Raw genomic sequence first — 21,581 nt, forward strand, 5'->3', positions numbered from 1 at the left:
AAGTTAAAACGAGTCAAAGAATAAATTATTAGGTCTTTTTTGAGCCTCAGAACACTGATATCAAAATTCTCAGCCGCTAGTACACAATATCGATTTTCTTAGGAACTTGTAGCTGTCAAAATTTTCAAAATTTATGGTGTAACTCTGAAATTGCAAATTTTGGACATAAGACACTTTACACAAACTGGCCTTAAAATTTAACGATAAATCTGAAAATTACAAAAAAAGTGAGATTCCATTTAAAGTAAGGAAGCTGGTAGGCACTTCCGGTTATACCATTTTGAAAATATTTTACTTGATTTCAAAATGGTTGATTTTGATCTGAAACCAAACTTTATTAGATTATTAAAGAGATAAATAAAAAACTTTCTAATGAATCAATTACGTGATATGCATAAAGAGCTCTGTTTAGGTCCGGAAGGAAGCTTTTATAGTGCGTCATGTAAGAGCTTCTAATGCACGAGAAACTTTAATTTGTTCAAGAAATGAGTCGCAGCGCTTCATATTTTCTTCCGTCCAAAACATTATGTTTTCAATGGTCTTGCCAAGCTTCGCTTGTTGAATGGCCTGCAAGGAATTTGCAATGTATGAGTTGTTGAAACTGAGAATTTTATATTCTTTACATTTTTCTGCGCTCTATTGCGTTTTTATGTTCAGAAAATGTATTCTTAAAATTTCGACAAAATTATTTTAAACAGCTTGAACGACACAATTAGCTATATCAGAATCTCTTACGTGACGGGTCAGGAAAGTTTCCTCCTGGATCCAGGTAAGCCCCTTCAAAATATCATAAAGCTGCTTAATTCCCTAAACAAAATCTACTTTTGAATAGTGAGTCAATGTGGCACGAAATGCATGCAAAGCACCAAAAAATTCCTTACGATTGTCGAGGAGTTTTTTCAGAAATATCTTTAAAGATACTTGAACGGGTCCTCCACGAAAACTTTGAAGAAGTTTGAGCAGTTCTATGAGAGTGAGGATCGTCACGATTTGCGCAAAATAAAACAAATGTTGTATGGAAATTTGAGGAATTGCGGAAGAAATTGAAGTAACTTGAACTTTATATGAAGAACAAGAATATTCTGGAAAACGCAAGTAAAATTCGAAGTAATTTAATGTGAGGCGAAGGAGTTTTTCAGAACTCTTCATTGGGAGAGTGCGATGAAGAGCTCGGAGAAGCCGTGAACGACTCTTTTGCTCTAAGCGAGTTAAATTCAGAAGTGACTCAAATTATTGAGTATTTTAGATTCTTTAATTGTGAAAATCAATGAATTGAGCTTCTAAGGTCGAAAGTTCTTCGGCGAATTAAAAATCTGTCGGGAAAGAACGGATTAAAGCGGTACATATTCAAAGAGGAAGCAGTGATTTACCAATATACGAACCAGAAGTTAGGCCTGGAAAATAGCGTTCCTGGAAAGTAACCTTTTCCTTAATATCACACAGCGGTGTTATTCGTACGCTGCTGTCAGAATTCTTACGTCTACATACGTTTTTCAAAGAAGTTGAAAATGTGAATTTTGTAAATTCTCTCGATAGTTTATGTTGTGGACTCCAGTCAAGAAAGTAATGGATTTACAAACGATAAGTATAATCAAATATGAGCAAGAAAGAGAAGGAATTCTAGGTCGATGCTGTTCCAATAATGCAGGGAAGACTTAGTGTGATTATAACAATTTGAAATACACTGAGTGATTTCTTCAATGAAAATCGTGAGATGCTCCTTTCTGACAATGCCGGGATGTTAACAGACTCTCGTGGAAGTATTTCTTCAGATGATCAATAAGCTGTCCAAATCTCAAAAAAAGTGAATCGACATAAAACCAAGTGTAACAATAAAGCCCAAATAAATACCGAACAAAGTGAAGAAAAAGTGTCGGCATGCGCTGATGTGCGCCCGGCATCGCGACGCATTCAATCCTGCCGGGGCCGCGTCGTCGTCCTGCTAGTCCCGAAATCGACGCCGTTGTTGTCCTGAGCCGCTACAGGGTCCCTGCGACAAATTTCGTACTGCTGCTTGCTGCCCAGCTCGTCCCGTTCGAACCCTCGCCTAAAACTACCCGGATATCATCCGCGCGGCTGCTGTGCTGTCAAACATTTCACCCCACAAATCACACGAGTCACCCCGGAAACGAGATCAGAATAAGGTGAGTAGGCCACAGTAGACCTGGAGATTTTTTGTTTATTGATTGATCAGAAGGATGTGTCTATTTCACCAGAGTTATTCCGTGATTATATGTGCATCTGCTGGCCTTCCCCTTAGGAAAATGTTCTTGACGGCCTGAGGCCGAATTATTTAGGACCCACAACACATGCCAAACAAAGGGGCTAAATCGGGTGCCACAGAAGTGTAATAATTAACCCACGTGTTTTCTATCAAAATCAAACAACTTAGCGGAAATCGCGTTGGCGTTAGCCCTTCTATTAATAGAGCCCTGGTGGTGCGCCGGAGCCCTTAATAATTGAAGTAATAGGGCAGAGCTCAAAATGACATTAGTTTTAAGTCTTCTGGTTACAGATCTTAAATATCTATCTGCGTGAAACAAATGAGAAAGGTAAAAGCCAGATCCAAGGCTGAAATTAATATTTCAAATAAAAATATGTCAATGCCGCAGGGAAAATACTCCGGCAAAACAGTATTTCGAAGACTTTCTTTTTGGTACCGTTTGGTTTGAGCTCGTTGCCCTTTTGACATGAACGTTCGAGTGGATTCGAGTCCAACTTTAATCCAATTACCCGGCTGTTGATTGAACGAAGGACAGGCCCAAACTTGACGCCATTTAGTCGAAGATAATCATTTTATTCGAAACTCGGAAAGTAGAGACTCGTATTTGCACTCTCGAACGTCGAATTGATGGTTTCCCCTCAATTAACCCTCGATTTCTGATGATGGAGTTTTGGTCTTGGCAGGATTCCGGGTAATTAGGATAATTATTATTGGGCCGCTACAAACTGTGGGGAGAACAGAGTAGAAAAAAGTTAAGTTCGTCTTTCTAGGCAATAAAAATTTGATCAAGTTATTAAAAGTAGTAAAACTGTTTTATATGTTCAAGCCGAGAAAACGATACAAACGTAACCACTTTGATAATAAACAACATGCATAAGTTAAAATTTTCGCGTTGAGGCAGAAGTAACTTTTTCTTAACTATTTTTCGCGAGTAATAAATCTTCTATTCAATTCAACGACATGTAAACACATATGGGCATGTAACACAAAATAGACGATTGGCTTAAAAATGAAAAACAAATTTCAGTTTTATTCAAATACTGCAAAAACATAAAAATTATCCAGAAAATCGTTTGATGTCTAACTCTAAAAGCTTAAGGAAAAATCTCTAATTGGGCCCGTTTAGACTTTCAAATGCTCCGATTATTCGGATCTACTTATGATTGAAAACTATCTTTAAATTCTGCGTAAGATATGGCTCAAAGGAAAATATATAATGTTATATACGTGTCATATGTATCTAGAACCTACTTTATTACCTAGAGCAGCAGGACCACTCCGATAACTTTTGCTCCAATTTAGGCGCATATAATAAAAAAAGACGGCTATACGATGCGGTATATGTTCCTGATTGTGAATATGAATTACAACATTGGTCCAGTGGTGGCAAATGGTAATTTAAATGATAAAATCTGTAATTTGTTTTATACCGGGTGTTGCAAAATTCGTGTTCATGTAAAGTCATCCTGACAATCGTTGTTTATAACAATGATTAAAATTCAGTCTACGTATATGCACTGACGTCATATACACAGTACTAGGTAAAACTTTTTTTCTGATAATATGGTTTGAAATAATTCAAAAATATTGTATTTTTTTAGTTAACTGCGGCTGTCATAAGAGGCTATTTTTAAACTGTGTTCGAAAATATTCAGAACGTGTTTGAACTAGATAGGATCAAAAAAACGATTCAATTGTCGGAAAAATTTTATAATAAATTGAAAAATGTTTAGAAAAAATAATGTGACTGATGAGTCACAGATCATGAAGTGTAGCATTTTAGACGCCTTTATCTCAGAAACGGTTTGAAGATATATGTAGGACTTGCGTGGAAAAGGTAATAATATTTTGGGTGTTTCTATTAAAAAATAAGGCTGCGATATTTGGGCTAGAAAGCAACATGCCTATATCATGATAGAATGGGGCATAATTTGGGTAGCCCTGCACTAAATTTAGCTAAGTAAGCACAAAACCGTGCATCAAATTTTTTAAAAATCTGTGTATTTTAAATGATTCCTAAATGTTTTCTCGAACACTAAATAACCTTGGCCATTTTGTCAAGATATACAAGTTGATTGAAGTTTTTAGAAGAAGTTCTTGTATAATCTTTAAGGTTTAAGGAACTCTAGTCTTCGATTTGCTAATCAGATAGAAATATTTGCAAAGAAAAGAATAACTAGATACCCCCATGTATATAAATTTCTTCAATTTGTGTATGATCATTGTTTAGATGGAAAATGAAAATGTAAGACAAAATTTACATTTTCCAATGAGGGGGCCTATAAAGCAGTGATGTCCGCACTATAAAAACTTCAATAGACCTTCAATTTCTAGTGCCTTCGATGCTTTCTCCGCCCCTGGAAACTAAATGAATAAGTTAATAACGAAGGGCACCAGGCGTCGCACAAACTGGGATTAAAAGGCACCGTGAAATATTAACGCCCTACCCTAATTAGGCTCTTCTTTCGCTCGTTTACGTGTTAGTTGGTGTCGCGCTATAGAATCTCCATAATAATTGAAAAAAAAAATCGAGAGAAGAACAGCGATGCAGTCCCGCAAAGGAAGATTGGTTGGCCCGTTGCCATAGGGCATCGGCAGCATCGATTTACCGCCTCGATGCGGTCGACGTTCAGTGTTGGATCCTATTTTTTGGAGCACAATCACCTCATTTATTCCAAAAATATCTACTCATAAAACCATGTTGTAAAAATTAAATCCACCCCTGGACGGCTCAAAGACCCAGGACTTATAATTTAATCAGCACTGCAAAATTCCAGGTCGGAGCATTGTTTGGCCGTTTCACCTGGATTCTGGTGAAATCTTGGCAGGAAGAACAGTGTTGGCAATCGTAAGAACACAAAGGGGGCCCCACGTGGGGGGTGGCAGCCCCAAAATGGAGGGATCGGACGAGCCAAGGCCGCGTAGTACGGCAGTTCATCGATCCAGGCCGCTGGATTCGCCGGCTGGGTGATCAGATGGGCCACTCTTCCATTTTTCCCCTTGTTTTTTGGGCACATAACGGTGCAGTTACCAAGGTCAATGTGTCGTAGATTATGAAGGACACTCAATATTTTTTGAATTATTGATACGGCCGACTTGAATCGATAAGGCAAATTGAGGCACCGTGTGAGAACTCAGCCACATGTCTTTGTTAAAACTTGGAATTGACCCTTGCCTTGAATTAATTGCCTATCCAGGATTTCCTGAATAGTTTTATTTACAATAATTATATTCTCGTAGCGTCAGCCCTCATTTTAGTCCCACAATGGAGTAAGTAACTTGATAAAAACTTCCACAACGCGAATTTTTTTCAGATATTATTTTCGCTCTGATTCTATAAAGAAATCTCTGCTTTTCAGCCTGAATCCGTTATAAAGTTTCACTCGAATAAATCCCTCGTTTGCTTTACAGTTCCACTTATATTTGGAAATGTCGTCTTAGTACATAATCCAGCAAAAAATATGTGAGTTTCTCAAAGCCAAATGTAAGCTGAATTTACTTAGCTACAAAAGCAACCGGGTGCTATCATATTTCAAATGTGCAGTGAGTGTGCTAATTATTTGCGAATGCAAGTTAAAAATTTGATAATGCACCTAAAACGGGGCGAATTTGAAATGGGGGTGGTAAAACAGAACTCCGGAGCCTGCCTAAAAAGGTCAAAGGTGAGGGTAGATCGTTAGCCGGAGGCTTTGCATTGATTCCAAAATAAAATTGTTGCGATTTAAAAAAAAGTTGCTTAACTAACTGAAAATAACATGGGGAAATGCAGAAGACATTAAAAAATATTGAATTTCTCTATTTCATTATTAATAACACACCAATCTTTCATAAATCACCCTTTAAATCGTTTTGAAATTGTACCAAAATGACTTTGATGTCGCTTATTCTTTAATTCAACATTACGGCAGCATTAATATATAACCAGGGCACACTTTTTTCTTTTATTTTATTTTGAAACGATGCCCCACATGCAAGTGAGTATTGTCAGAGCGGAGGAACTAAATGCTATTCATAGTGAGATCTAATTGAGAAAACATTTAGTTTTTACTAAGAGCTCAGACGAAAACCCTTGTAATCCCAAAAATAAGAATTTACAGTTAACTTCAATATAATATATTGAAGGAAAATATATAAAATGTGTGAAACACTCAGATATTTCTATTCTAAACTGCTGAGAAATGGTGGTTTTTGAGATGACTCATTACATCATTCCCAAACGTTGTCCTAAAACGTGTGCGTATATTATGTATTTTTTAGCAGTCTTGTAGAACAGACTACAGTTTCTGAATTTGAAGTGGAGAATTCTTCATAAAATATTTTTAAAAATTTTAACAAAATATCTGCCACTTCTTGATGCCAATCTTGACAATACGGCAAAGGAAAAATTGGCGAAAATACAGTATACTCAGGAAAAAAATAATATAATGTATTTGTAATTAACATAATGTATTTATATAACATATTCAAAAGTCTTAATATAATTTTTAAGAAATACAATTTCAAGAAATACTTTCCTGAGTGTGTTCTCGGCGTTGAAAAATATCATCCTCTCCCTACCTCTAACAAAGTAGGCACAACTACTAAATGTTTTTTCCATATTAATGAACTGTTTATGAAGAAGATATCTTCTTCGTTATCTCTAAGTTCTAGTAACTAAAAAGTGGTTTTAAAAAAATTGACAAACTTTGATGTTTAAATTTTCAATTAGGCAAAAGTCAGATTTTTCAAATAGTACTGTCGGCAAAGATTTATTGCCACATATCAAATTGCATCATTTTTTAATTTTTGAAAAATTGTCAAGGTTTTGATACAATATTTCTGCTCAATATATTACGTTCACCATGTTGTCAAAATATGGAAAGTGGTTATGAAAAATTGAAAGAAGATGGGTGCGACAAAATTGATTGTGGAAGGTGCAGATATTATTTTCAATGTCCTGTGGTCTTGTCAAACTGGCAAAATATTATACTGGAACAAAGCAAATCAAATTTCTCATCAATCGACCTCTTGGCCCCCTCAACAACCTGGAGTGTTCCCAATAATTAAAAATCGACCTGTTACAGTGCAATCCCAATCCCGGCCACAATGACAATCCCCGTTTTATCGGGAATAACAGGTCGCGTGCCTGACCTTTATTTGAGACTGAGTGCTCTACTAATCGGCATAAATTAGGGCCATATCGAGTCGTTTGCGTGCGCTCAACATCTCTGGCTATGATTTTTCCATTGAATTCAGTCAATCGGTGCCCTTTCGGATTTCCGGCGGACGAGGACCGGCCCGAACTTGCGAAACTTTTCCGCAAATCGGGCAACCGAAGCTGTCGGCGGCAGGGCACGTGCGTTGGACAGTTGCGAATTGGCGCATTTGCCGCGATATTGATGGTTTTCGCGGCTGATGCAGCTTCGAATTGCCGCAGAAAGTTTAAATTTTACATGAAGAGCCTCGAACTGTTTTAGGTCATATTAGAATCAATGGTTACATTTCGGCTAGAGTTTCGAGCCCAATCCTGGACGGTTATACATACAATGGGAGATTAGGATCAGTCGCCTCGCATACCATTAACCTTGTTTCTTGTGTGGAAATTTACGATCACAGAGGGCGTGCGTGTCTGGGCCGTCTCGGACGACGCTCGTTTGTCTTCCGGCCTACCGGAAGCTCCTTTTGAGGATCGAACTCCAGACTGGCACGCCATCCAGAGTCGTGCCATCTGTCCCTTTCAAGTCATCCCTTGACGATGCGTCTTCCTCATCCGTCCCTGGATGACTTAACGCGAGGTTATTATTTACGTGCCAGAGATAGCAACTACAAATCATCGTTTAAGCGCAGTTTTCAAATATTTTTTTCCCGGCAAGGTTTGCCCCCCGAAACTCCCATTATCAGGCGGGTGCGCGACCTCCAAAAAGAGGGCCGCAATTAAGCCCTAAAAAATAGGATTTCCCTCCTTGGCAACGAAGTTTTTTAGTTGGCTACGTTCGATCGATTCGGTTTATTTGGTTTCGGGGACGCGGCGTGCTTGTTTTTCGGGCTCAGCCATGAATTTCACAAAGTTTTTCCGAGTTTCTAGATTTAGTTGAGCATTAATGTCACGTAGCAGTCGGCGGCAGAAGACGGGGTTTATTTAAAAAATCGGAAAGTTTGAAAGTGGGTAATAAAGGGCTGTCTCAGCCAGACGAATATAACAGTTAATCTCCGTCAAATTGTCAAGAATTAATTATGAAGTCGCCTTGCCCAAAGTTCACTCGGATGTTTCTTAAACTTCACCTGCTATGGAGTTTATACTTACTGAAGGAGCATGCAAAATATGGTATCTCTTTCGGTTCTTCTTAGATTAACATCGATATTAAACATTCACATCGTTAATTAATCGCTGGATCACCACGATTTTCAACTCATAAGCGAAAAAAATTTTGCTGGTGTTTGGAACACGAGCTTTTTTAATGCCAGGGCTAAATTCTTGTATCTGCAGAGCAGAGCATTACTGGAGAATTATTTAAAATAACGTGTGTTTGCTGAGATTCTCACGTTCTATATACGGCTACATGATGTTAATTGAACGTTCTATTCCCCAACCTCAAGAATATAGCCCCAGTAAGTGTGCGAATGTATTGGATAGAAATAAGTACTTAAATGTAAAATCGTATCGCTAATAATCATTTTTAAGATAGACCTCCCGTTAAAAAAAATCTGTTTTGCTATTAAAACTCTCATATACAACCACCATTTCAATGTCATCAAATTTTGTTTAGTGCTAACTACCCTGCATGTTTAAAATAGCAATCTCGAGTTAAAAAAAGAGTTTTTGAATGAAAATGGAAGATCTTATTTCAGTCCCTGGAACCTAATAAAAGAAATAGGTGGAAGGAGGCATTCACAATGTGTTCGAAAAATAACATGAAGTATTTCAATCGAGCACACAGTTACAGGGATCACACAAAATGGGGCTAAAAGTTCATATAAAAATAGGAATATTGTCACGATAAAACGAGCAGTTTGACTTTAGAAACATCACCAGTTCAAGGCGAAATATAGGAATTGCGTAAATGGAGGAAGGACCTTATGAGTTTTAATATGCATCCGAGAAAGACCAACGAAGTACGTTGAGAGAGTAGCTATTAAAGTGGGCAGAGTCAGTCGTGTCGACGTCTCTACTTCGATGTTTAGATTAGTTTCGATTCCACTGCCTTTTCGGCAATAGAAGTATTTAAAAATTAAAAGCAAAGAGCACTAATATAAATTAATGAAAAAAAAGATTAATCTATCACCAGAACTTATAATAATAAAAATTCTGAAATTGTGAGGTAACAGTGAACTAACTCCGCCCGCTTCGACAGCTTATGTTGAAATATTTCAAAAACGGTTTTGGACAAGAACACGAAATTAGGGATCCACTCTAGTGAGATAAAGGTGCATGTTCAAGAGTAGGCAGAATATTTCTACTTACACCAGTGACGCCTGTGCGGTCATTCATCGTTTCTACATGTGTAAATGACTCAGAATTTAACAGAACCATAGCTTGGAAGAAGAGTATTATTTTGCGATGAGACATGTTTTACACATATTTGCCTTCGCATCCTCTAGCTCTACTAAAAGGAAATTAAATTATTTTTTCTTAAAGAATTAAAAAAAAAACGCACTTAGAAACTCATATCGGTTTTTGGGGAGGCACAGGAGTGAGAAATTATTTTTTATCTTGCAAAAGGCTACTTGAGCAACATAACACTCATAAGCCCGTTTTATTAAGAATTTATTGAATATAAAAAAATCGTATTATTTAATAATTATATTAATAATAAATAATAATCGTATTAGGTAAAGTAGGAATTTGAAAAAAAAATTGTAAAACCAATCGCTTGACCGGTGTGGCAAATTTATTGTTGAATTTCCTAAAGAAATTTTCAATATCCAAAAAGAAAATACCAGTTGTTCCATATACGAGACAGTCTTTGGGATGGATTAACGACGATTAAACTGAAATAGATATTATTTGAATGCAATTTTTTATTATTTGTAGGACGAAATTTGTTAAAACATTTGCATATGGCAATTTCAAGTGGTTTAAACCGAAGAGGGACATAACAAATACCCTCGAAATTGTTAAGGGTGGCTTTTCAGCTTCGACTTTTTTGCCACTTTTCCCCAATTATTTCGGCTTTCACGAAACAAAAACATGAAACAAATGTTCTGCACAAGAATTTCCTCTTCTTATTAGTTATGAAGCGCGAAAAGTAAACAGCAGTAGGGTAGTAAAATTTTAATACCCCCTCCCTCACATGACGTCACCGCTTCTGAAAGTTTTTGAAGCGTAATTAGACCTTCTTTTCCGGTGTCAGGCCCTAATTACATTGTACCCCCCGGAAACAGAGGCTTTGCTGTTTATTGACGTTCCACAAGGCGTCTATTGTGCCTCATATATGGCCTACGGTTACACGAAACAGACGTGAAACATAGTCGCGTTTCATCCACCGTGCCTTCGTTAATGAGCGACGCTGTAATTAAGAATTAAGCCTGTCTGTATATTATTATGAAATGCTTGAATTAGTCTTGCGAAATACATCGATCAGAGACGTTTAATTAAATAACCAGCCGATAAGCATCTACATGGCGTGAAAACATTGCAAAATCCAGGCTGGTGCACATTGGATCGCGTGCGGCATCCAGGCAAAGCTCAAATCTACTCCGCCACATTAAGTTACATGCAACACCATATTTTTCTCCTCGAGGGGGTTATAAAGAGTTTTTAAATCGCCTTTCAGGTCCTAGGGCTGCCCAAATAAGCTTCATAGAAAATGCCTCCGTCTACCTCAGCTTGTTGACAATTATTACGTAAGTATATTTCGCCATAGTTATAACTATATTAACCCCAATAACGTAGACACATTCCGGGGGCAATTGAGCCACCTAAACTGGGAGCACAATTGCCACATTACAAGACCACTTATGGCCTTAACTGCCTGATGCACGCTTGTATCCCGGAGGGCTGCGGCGCTTTATTATTACTACCAGGACCGAATTAGCCTATTTCAAAGTGGCTTTTTTTACTTTCCTTTTAATGGAACAGATTTCGTTGATAATAGATCCGGCCTGGTCCGGCTAACCCATCGCCCGATATGCGGTGGGGCTGCTGGTCCTTGATGGGGCTCCTGCTGGCAGCGGTGGGCCCTGTCGCGCCATCGTCCCGAAGGGGACGACACAGATCCGTCCCAGTCGAAGGGCCCAGGGCGGAACCCCTTGTGGCGCAGCAAGGGGCCAATACGAGACGGGACCCTTTCGATCCCCATAAGGATTCTGAGGAGTTCAGAAGGTGCGTTTTTGTTTTTTTACTTTATCAGCTTCTGGCAAATTTTAATGGTGTGTTCATGGTGACCTCACGACGCGCTAACACGATTTTAAATAATTCCAAATGATACATGTGCATTCTTCTTTATCTCACACGGAAATACAGGGCGACCCAATGAAAACATTGCATCTCGATTTCTTAGTATAAAAAATGAAAATATGTATAAACGCTTGGCGCCGTCGATTTTTGATTCAAGGGGAGAATTCTGTTTCAATATCTGAACAGGGGTGACAGTCACCGTCATAATTTTTAATGGGACGGGGTTTCGAGTAACATCGCATTTGAAAGGTGGTTGTACCCTGATTATGACCTCCATTCATGAAGTCATTTCCATTATCCCTATTAACATGACAGCTTGTTAAAGTTTGTGGGGAAAAAAGCTTTTAGACAATAATTAAATTATCACAATAAAAGATGCAAACTTCAAAATGAGGCTAAGAAGACTCATCAACGTGAGATATCACGTAATCGTTTTGACGAAATTGAGTTTTACCCTTAAAATTTGAAAGGGAGCATTTTTTTATTTGCATTTTTTTTTCTTGAAATGGTGGGTATATGAGGAAAAAAGTGTTCACATTACTTTTTTTATGAATTTATTGAATGCCAAAAATGATCGCCCATTACCTCAATACAATAAACTAAATTTTGTTCAAAGCGTTGTCTTACGTTACGTAACATTTCGGTGTAATTAGAAGGCATTCATAAATTATTCGATTAGAGGTAAAACCCACCCCCGTCAAAACGATTCAGTGATATCTCACTTTTAAATATCTTCCTATCCTCATTTTGACGTCTGCAGCCCTTTTTGTGATAAATAAATTATTACCTAAAAGCTTTTCCCCCCGTAGATTTTGATAAACTGTTACATCAAGGGGAATAATGGCAGTGACGTCAAACTTGGAGTTTATAAACAAGGTGAAAAAGTTAAAATGACGTATCACTCGACACCCTTACACATTAAAAATTTTAGGGGTAACTGCCACCTTTTTTCAGAGGTTAAACTGGAAAAATTGAAAATATATATAATAAAATTTAAAAAATTGTCCTTCCTGAATCAAAAATCGATAAGTTGGAGAGTTTTTAAATATTTTCATTTTAAATCCTGAAGTATCGAGAAGCAACGTTTTCATTGGGACACCCTGTATCTATATTTTAGCACGCACCGATAGTTCAAAACATTATTGTCTCATGCGTAGAGGCTGTGTCCCATTAGATCTTGAAAACATATTTTTATACCATTTAAAACCTTTCAATTTTCTCTCTAGAGACGCCCCTGATGATAAACACGATTTTGCCGGCCGACTTTCCTCGCCAGACCAAGACCCCCTAATTATTCGAACCACTAAAGGAAAGGTCCGAGGCACCACACTGACTGCTGCCACAGGAAAAAAGGTGTACCTACATCCCTTACTAAACTTCCAAGAACTAACAAACACCCTCTAGGTAGATGCCTGGCTGGGTATTCCATACGCCCAGAAGCCAGTGGGTAACTTACGGTTCAGACATCCCAGACCGTACGAAAAGTGGGAGGGTGTTCTCAACGCAACTAATCACCCCAACTCATGTGTTCAAATTATAGATACTCTGTTTGGGGATTTCGCTGGTGAGCTCTATGGAGTCTATAGTTTTCAGACATGTGTTTTATTTGGGTAAATAGGAGCTCAAATATGGAATCCCAACACGCCTCTCAGTGAAGATTGTTTGTACATCAATGTGGTGGTACCCAGACCGAGGCCTACGAATGCAGCTGTTATGTTGTGGGTGTTTGGAGGAGGATTTTATTCGGGCACCAATACTTTGGATGTCTACGATCACAATATTTTGGTAAGCGCAAAAAATTGCACATTCTTACCTAGAGAAATGTCGGGTATTCACTGAGCACACACAGGGTGTGCTACTGAGAATGAAACTATGTACAATTTTAGGCCTCTCTTTTATATCTTTCTCTGAAACAATGTACGTCTATAATTGAAATTTATCCCTTATTTCAGGTCTCAGAAGAAAACGTCATAGTAATCTCAATGCAGTACCGCGTAGCTTCCCTCGGATTCCTCTACTTCGGTACTGCAGACGCTCCCGGCAACGCTGGTCTCTTCGACCAACTGATGGCGCTTCAGTGGGTACGAGACAACGTTGCCGCTTTCGGGGGTAATCCCCAAAACGTCACCCTCTTTGGTGAAAGTGCCGGAGCCGTCTCTGTGTCCTTGCACCTGCTATCGCCTCTCTCACGAAACTTATTTTCTCAGGTATTTTTAGTAGCGAATTCAGGGATCGTAATGAAGCTTTTGGATTCTAATACAGGCTATAATGGAGTCTGGTAGTGCAACTGCCCCCTGGGCTGTGATATCCCGCGAGGAGAGCATCCTCAGAGGCCTAAGACTGGCCGAAGCTGTTAAGTGTCCTCACGACAGGAGCAATTTAGGAGCTGTGGTGGAGTGTCTCAAGAAGCAGGATCCTATGGATTTGGTCAACAACGAATGGGGCACTTTAGGGATATGTGAGTTTCCCTTCGTGCCCATTATAGATGGAGCCTTTCTGGATGAGTCTCCGACTAGGGCTATGGCGAATAGGAACTTCAAGAAGACTAATATTTTAATGGGATCCAACACTGAGGAGGGATACTACTTTATTATGTACTACCTTACGGAGCTGTTCAGGAAGGAAGAGAATGTTTATATTAGCCGGTAAGATGATTCAAAAGGAAATATAATTTTTTTCTAAATGAATTTTTTATAGGTCAGAATTTTTGAGAGCTGTAACTGAATTGAACCCCTATGTAGGGTCTGCAGCCCGGCAAGCAATAATCTTCGAATACACCGATTGGCTGAACCCGGATGATCCTGTAGCAAATCGAAATGCTTTAGATAAGATGGTGGGAGATTACCAATTCACTTGCAACGTCAACGAATTCGCTCATAGATATGCCGAAACTGGCAACAATGTTTATATGTATTACTATAAACATCGAACAGTAAGTTCTCTTTTGTGGAAACAATTTTCGATACAGATTTAGACTATTAAAATCCGAAATTTTATATAAAATAGCGTACTGTTTTCCACATATATCAAACGAATTTAGGTCTGGTAAAATTTCCCTCTAAGCAATCTGCTTATATGGTTCTTCCCATAATGGTGAAGGAGCTTATGTGTTAGAGGAAAATCTGTGGCAAGACAGTGATAGTATGTCACAAGTATAACAAATTGGTGATAACCTGGGTCAGTAATTCAATATGCAACCAAGCGGTTTCATAACTTAAAATATCTGTCAAAATAATATCGTTTTGAAAATGGATGCATTAAATTTGAAAAATTTTGACATAATTGTGGAAGACCGTAATATCCCTTATACGATAATACTCTTGCTTATGCTTTTAATTTTGGAAGTTAGAATTGTACTATACACCATTCAATATGGGGCCATACCACCTGCTATTTTGACAGTCTCTATCGGTTGTTGTATTTGATTTGCCTTTGAAATATTTTTTCTTATTTAAAAATTTTAGGTGGCAAATCCCTGGCCCTCTTGGACGGGAGTGATGCACGGGGAGGAAATAAACTATGTTTTCGGAGAACCGCTGAATCCGGCCAAATCCTATACCGCTCAAGAGGTAGACTTGTCCAAACGAATCATGCGATATTTCGCCAATTTCGCGAAAACCGGAAACCCTTCGTTGGCGCCTAATGGGGTATGGACAGCCACTTTTTGGCCTTTGCATACGGCCTACGGTAGAGAATATCTCACTCTTGATGTAAACAGTACCGCCACCGGTAGGGGGCCTAGACTGAAGCAATGCGCCTTCTGGAAGAAGTATTTGCCACAGCTTCAACAGCTCACCGGTATTTATGTCTATTTATAATCTGCGCAGAGAATTGATACTTTTTTTAATTTAGCTGAAATGCAACAAAAGCCTCTTATGGACAATTGCACTAGCGGCACAACGAGTCTAATGGCTTACCGACGAGTAGGGCACCTACTTTCCCTTTTAGGGTTGGTTTTCAGTTTCTTCGGTGCAATGATCGCGTAGAACATCCATATCATGAGGTGAATTTAAATGTAAAATGAAATTTTAATCTCAAAAAACAGCTTTTGTTGCAGATTTGAGTAACAGAAACTTGCAATACCGTGCTTGACCGCGCGCGGTAGATTGCAAAAGAATCTTAGGAAATAATCGCTTTTTGTTGTGTAGACGACCCCCCAAAAACGTATGACCGATACGTGATGTGTAGTAGAGGTTGTGAATTGTGACTGAGGATGACGGTGCTTTGGGCCTGAAACTTTGGGTTGTGTCAGTCGAATTGAGCGATACCTTTACCTTACCCAGATACATATCCTTATATATTTTTAAGGGGAAATTTTATTGCACTCTTATTGCTGCAACGACAAGGCTAGTAGAGGGTCCTTTGTAGATTCGGGGATAGAACTTTCATCGGACCCGTTTCGAAACTCTATGCATATCATTCTAATATCATCGAAATAATTTTAATGTACTTTTTATCGAAGTTTTTGTCCCAAGGTACCTGGCTTCCCAACACTATTGTTTAGTGATAGAACTAATTTAAGCTTGCTTATCTATTGCAAAAAAGGAATTTTTGGGTTTGATTTTCCATTTTAGTTACCATGTCAAATGGGATCTAGCCTTACAGCGGAATTGTGGCAAAGTTACTTAAATGAAAAAATCAACATTAACATATCTTACATAGTTTGAAAACATTTCAATAGTATGTAAAAATAAAAATGCTGTAGTGGTTAAATGGCAGGCACCGTCGCCATTTCTCCGTCATCTAACTTCAAGACAATAAGTTCAACAAAGAAGAAAGTGTCTTCCCACGGGTTCTTTATTGACATAGGGATATATTATTTCTTTAGGGGAACGAAACCAATCTCAGAGTCATTTTAATTGCTTTTTGATTATATAAAGCGGCAGCTTTGCTGAAACTTCACCATTTGTCCATATAATTTATATTCACCATTATGTCAAAATTTTCATAATGCCACAGTTTAATATTTTTTATGTTTTTTGCAATTTTCTTCAGCTAGTTTTTACATATTTAAATATGAAAATATTTAGCAAAATACTGAAGGGTATCATCACATGAAAAAATGTGTAATGTTCTCCCCATATTCACAACTTTGCCACAATATCACTGATTTTAAATTTTTAAGGAGCACCCTAATTCAAGTAAATACGAGTTCATGAATAGGAACTTTCAAAATATATATTTATTTCGTTCCCTAGTATAAAAAAATACTTAATCTTAATTGCAAAAGAATTGAATTCATACGGAGCAATGTTAATCAAGTAATTTTTTCTCATACTGTGAACAGCGATGTTTTGTGGCTATTATTTGTGCCAAAAGTGCGTAAAAAATTACCAAAAAAATTAGGGAAAATCTAAACAGGAAATATTAATTTTTTTGGATACTTAATCTAACCAAACCTGATGACAAATGATGCTCTTCAAGTTTCCTGAAATAAGTGGATTTTTTGCGTCCATTAGAAAGACAGACACTGACCGTATACTTTACATTTCAAACTGGACAAAAATTATGAAAATAATGCACCTTTGAGTTTTGGACGTTGGGTGTACGTATTACACAATTATAAAGAGAGTAAAAAAGTGTTCTGAGAGCATTTTTGTGCCAAGTTTGGGATTATGAAAAGTGCCATGAGTAAAATATAATGTGCCCTTTCTATTTTACCATTAGTGTAAAATATAGGGTGTTCTTTCGATTCCCTTTTTTATTGGATGTACACATTTCTGAAATCTGGCCTAAAATTTATTTCCGGCACAAAATAAGTTTTGTCCCTTATCTTGAAAACTTAATGCAACCACATAACGCCCCTAATGTCAGCATCTCTCAAATCTCTTTGCTAAAACGTATCTCTTTGCTGCCTTAATATTGTTATAACTTTACACAAATATAGTGACAAATAATTATTTCATAACTATCTAGTGACTTAGCGATTAGTGACTCTAGTGCCTCTGTATTTACGTAGTTTATGATTAAACTGGGCAAGGCGACAGTTTACCCGTACTATCTCCCTCCGTACCCCAGTCGCGCCCTTCTTGATCTAATTTGTGCTAAGACGAACTCGCCCAAGCATTTCTTACAATATAACTTACATATCCAATGATGGTGCGAATCTTAATGATCATTGTTAACTTAGACGCAACTTGGGATCTCTGACTCATTGCAGTTTCCTCATTCTTGTACATATCGACGTGTATGTCTCTCATCATGTTAGTGTATTATAAGCTTCGTTCTAACCAATAGTGCGAGTTTTATGCACGTTTCTGTAGGTACCTTATTATTTTTATAAATCAAATTCCATGGGGTTTGAACCGATTGAATTTTGTACAAAAAGGAAGGAAAATTAAGTCAGCTACATTAGCTACCCTACTAATGCTTTCATTGTTACTGCAACACCTTTAACTAAGCACACTCACTTATTGACTCGTCTTATCAGGAAAACTAAGTGTATGTGGATAAATTTAAATAAGGGACAGTTTTTCTTAAAGAAACGGCCCATGGGTTGCTTCAGACTCAGAAGGATTTTGAGTCTGAAGGGCAATGGCCCAAAGAACGACCAGTAGTGAAACCAATGTAAATTTTGTAATAACTAGTTTTCATATGCACAACTTAGGCCTAAGACGCAAAAATCAATTGCTGTTTATTTGTGTAGATAAGAGGATTCGTCTATTAAACTTTTTGTGGTATTTCAAGTTTTTCTAAGCAGCAGGGACGACTCAGACAAACTTGAAAACGCAAATTATAAAGTTAACTAAAATACTACTAAATAGGGTCTAATTCATCTAGATTTTAGGACCTTTTATAAATATAACCGTGCATTTTGAATGTGTTCCTTTTACGGAGTCCTGAATCTTTACGTTTCTCTTTTTAGATATCGACACTATCTTCAATTCAAAAACATCGAAAATGTGCATTTTTACAAACATACTTTTCTCAGTTAAGTCATGAAGCTTTTTAAAGTCTCAAATGTAACGTATAACGCTTGATCTATAAACTAAATAAGGGATAATCTTCCAATATCTGTAGTCAATTAGTAAACACACTATCCTGCCTATGACTTTGGTTGTACTGATGATGATTAAGCATGAGTTTGAGTCTATTCACAGGAGCCTAAAGCGAACAAGTTACAGTTGAAGTCCTAATGTCCACTGATTAGGTTTTAACAAGCGTTTGGTTTGAAACTCGTGGAGAAATATAATATTACCCCTTAACGTTAATAAATTGTAGTTATTGTGATAAATTATATAGCAAAGAATTGATAAATATATCTCTAGTATATTTAAATACATAATTTATATTTAAGTTATAATGTAAAAGAAAAACCGCTCTGTGTATGATTTTCTATTGTGGGTAGACATGTACAGCTTCTTCAGTTGCGTCAGCATTTCGTATGCCAATGCAGAGTGTCCGAAATATATACCGACAAGCTTTAAGAAGGGGTCAATCAATCAATGCAAACTGTCTTCAATAAACATATGCCCGCAAATGAGCTGTTTGGATAGAAAAAATATGGTTTTGGCCGTTATAATTACTTTTTGTTTGCGTTAGACTTCGTTTTATTGATAAATAAACGATGGCTTGTAATAATTGTTCAAAATATTGAATATTCCGGTGATAGTCTCTAGATGTGTACAACTGGCCATTATTCTCGCCAAGAGATTTTCTCCATTACAGATAAGCGTTTCGTGGACCAAAGATTTCAAATTATTCCAAAAGAAAAAATCCAGGGAGTTGAGATCGGGAGAACACACGAACTACCTTACAGGTACTTCTCTTCTAATCCGTCGTTAGAGAAATCACTGATCTAGGTACTGATGGCACAAACTAAAATGTGGAGGTGCCTCGTCATATTGAAACGACTCGTTATTTCGGGGCACGTTTTTCAAAAACTGAGGCAAAACATTTTGCAGAAAATGGAGATAAATGCGTGAGTTTAAATGAGCACTTGAACTAGCCTGAACTATTAGATTCTCTTCAACAAAATTCTCCCACATGTTTATCGGATATTGTTGCTGGTGTCTTATAGAGACCATAACACGAGCATTTTGATCATACGAAATGTGGCTGTTTCTACTACTAAAGTAATCATCGTAGATGAAACATGCCTCATCATTAAGCTAAACTATTCCTCGAAATCAGGTTTTCTTAAGTTGTCACCTAAAAGCTATTGGTAAAAAGCAAACGGATGTGGTTAATCTAACCTAACTGTAGGGACAGAGAAATTGTTCATACATGACACATTATACGGTTGACTTGGAGGATCCCATACGATGTCCAATGAAGAGAACACCTGTAGTTTGATTTCCCTCCATGCAGGGTACGACACCTTTACATTCAACCGTACAAGCTCTTTCTAAACTATCATCACCACCAGGACGCTTTAGGTTTCCACTTTCTCTAAGGGTAAAAATATAGTGAAGCATCGCACCTCGCCTCCCAAATCTCCATTAAGTGAGGAACAAAAAGTTTTGTTTTCCCTCGGCGAGGTGCTTGAAACTTGTTCCGTGATTGGTTCCCTCAACTCCCCACTCCCTTCGTACGACAAGAGGACACATTTCTCAAGTAATTGTTATATCCTCACTCTAAAGAAAAGTAAATATGACTAACAAACATTTAGCACTGTAGAAATTTTATTTTATATCTATTTTAGTTCTAATGTATATTTTATTAATATGATTGTGATGCTACTGTACCTATGTAGAAATAATGCATTCTGCCTTAAAACGTCATGACGATTTTTTTTAAGTGAGGGTATTCTTTTTAATTAGAGATTCTTTCTTTGCTACCTGAGTATTCCTACAACTTTTTCTTCCACTCTGATGAGCTGCTTATGTAAGTTGTTATATTGTCGTTCTTCGGTTCTTGGTTCAATGAGCTGCAAGATGTAACTAAACATAGACTAGGTAATTTTTAGGTATGGCGATCAGGATATCCTTTAAGTTACTGATATAAATGAAGGAATTCACCAACTCTAGTATGTTTTTGATTTATTGGATGTACATTCCACCTTTGATCTCCCTTAGCTACTAATAGCCATTAGGTCAAGCTATTTGGAGAGTCCTATCGCCATCTGAATCAAACAATATTTTAATACCTCTCTGGTTGTAAGAAAAGCGTCACCGTGTATCGCAAATTAGTTGTTTGAACTGTGATACACAGTGGCACAAACTTCTTTACTATATCAATCAGCGCCGATATTCAATTCTTGATGAGGTGGACGTCGAAGTGCGCGGCGAGGAGCGTAAAGAGGTGCGATGTTTCACTATTTTTATCTTTGGGTAGAGCTGGATAAAACCAAAGGTTGTATCATGAGATAACCCGAATCCTGGATATCTCTGTTGATACGAGACAGCAACATTTCCCCATTTACAATTTGCAGTGCTATAAGCGATATGCATATCGGTAAGTTCTTTAAATCAGAAATTAACACTCATTTTCAATACAAATTTTGATTTAACAATCAACAAAATTCATGTTACTATGCCATCTACATAAAATAATGTACAAAATAATACCTACTGTGGTCTTAAAATTGGCAGCTTTAGAACGTTTAATTGTAATAAAGAAATATTTGCGCTCTCCCACAAAAAACGCAATTGAAACAGGAAATGTTCAGCGAAATTCAGTGGTGTCCAATTAAATCAAGAATTAATTTAGTTATTTGATACGACTTAAAATATTTGATTTTTTCTAAAGCTCAAATAGTTCATTTGTTGGCATATGTTTGTTAAAGATAAAAAGTTTGTATTGATGTTCCCCACCACCCTTTAGAGTCTGTCGGTATATATTTAGGACACCCTGTACATTTCGTTGATCATCTAAATGGCATTTAGAGTTATTATTAGTCTAATATAATTATAAATAATATAGAATTTATTGTTGTAGGCCTATGGCTGTTCAGTTGATTTAAATACATATTGAAGGCTTATTGTACAACCGATTGAAACAGTATTTTAATTATTGATGTCAATCCCACTTAGGAATGCT

At 37.3% G+C, this 21,581-nt stretch overlaps 1 protein-coding gene across 2 annotated transcripts; it reads left to right on the forward strand.

Annotated features, from left to right (window-relative positions):
* Positions 1–1,907: 1,907 nt before the first annotated feature.
* Positions 1,908–21,534, forward strand: LOC136346722 (acetylcholinesterase-like). Of its 2 annotated transcripts, none has more exons than XM_066296088.1 (12): positions 1,908–2,144; positions 10,978–11,047; positions 11,299–11,525; positions 12,827–12,953; positions 13,005–13,164; positions 13,219–13,385; positions 13,553–13,807; positions 13,863–14,245; positions 14,298–14,532; positions 15,065–15,398; positions 15,453–15,603; positions 15,658–21,534. In XM_066296088.1, the coding sequence occupies exons 3-11, from the start codon at positions 11,332–11,334 to the stop codon at positions 15,584–15,586; spliced, it is 1,989 nt and encodes a 662-aa protein (XP_066152185.1). In that variant the 5' UTR covers positions 1,908–2,144; positions 10,978–11,047; positions 11,299–11,331; the 3' UTR covers positions 15,587–15,603; positions 15,658–21,534. The 2 variants fall into 2 exon arrangements, with proteins under 2 accessions (XP_066152185.1, XP_066152190.1); XM_066296093.1 differs by lacking the exon at positions 1,908–2,144 and adding an exon at positions 10,750–10,912.
* The last annotated feature ends 47 nt before the right edge of the window (positions 21,535–21,581 follow it).

Source organism: Euwallacea fornicatus, chromosome 2, assembly GCF_040115645.1.
Source record: "Euwallacea fornicatus isolate EFF26 chromosome 2, ASM4011564v1, whole genome shotgun sequence".
Lineage (NCBI taxonomy): Eukaryota > Metazoa > Arthropoda > Insecta > Coleoptera > Curculionidae > Euwallacea > Euwallacea fornicatus.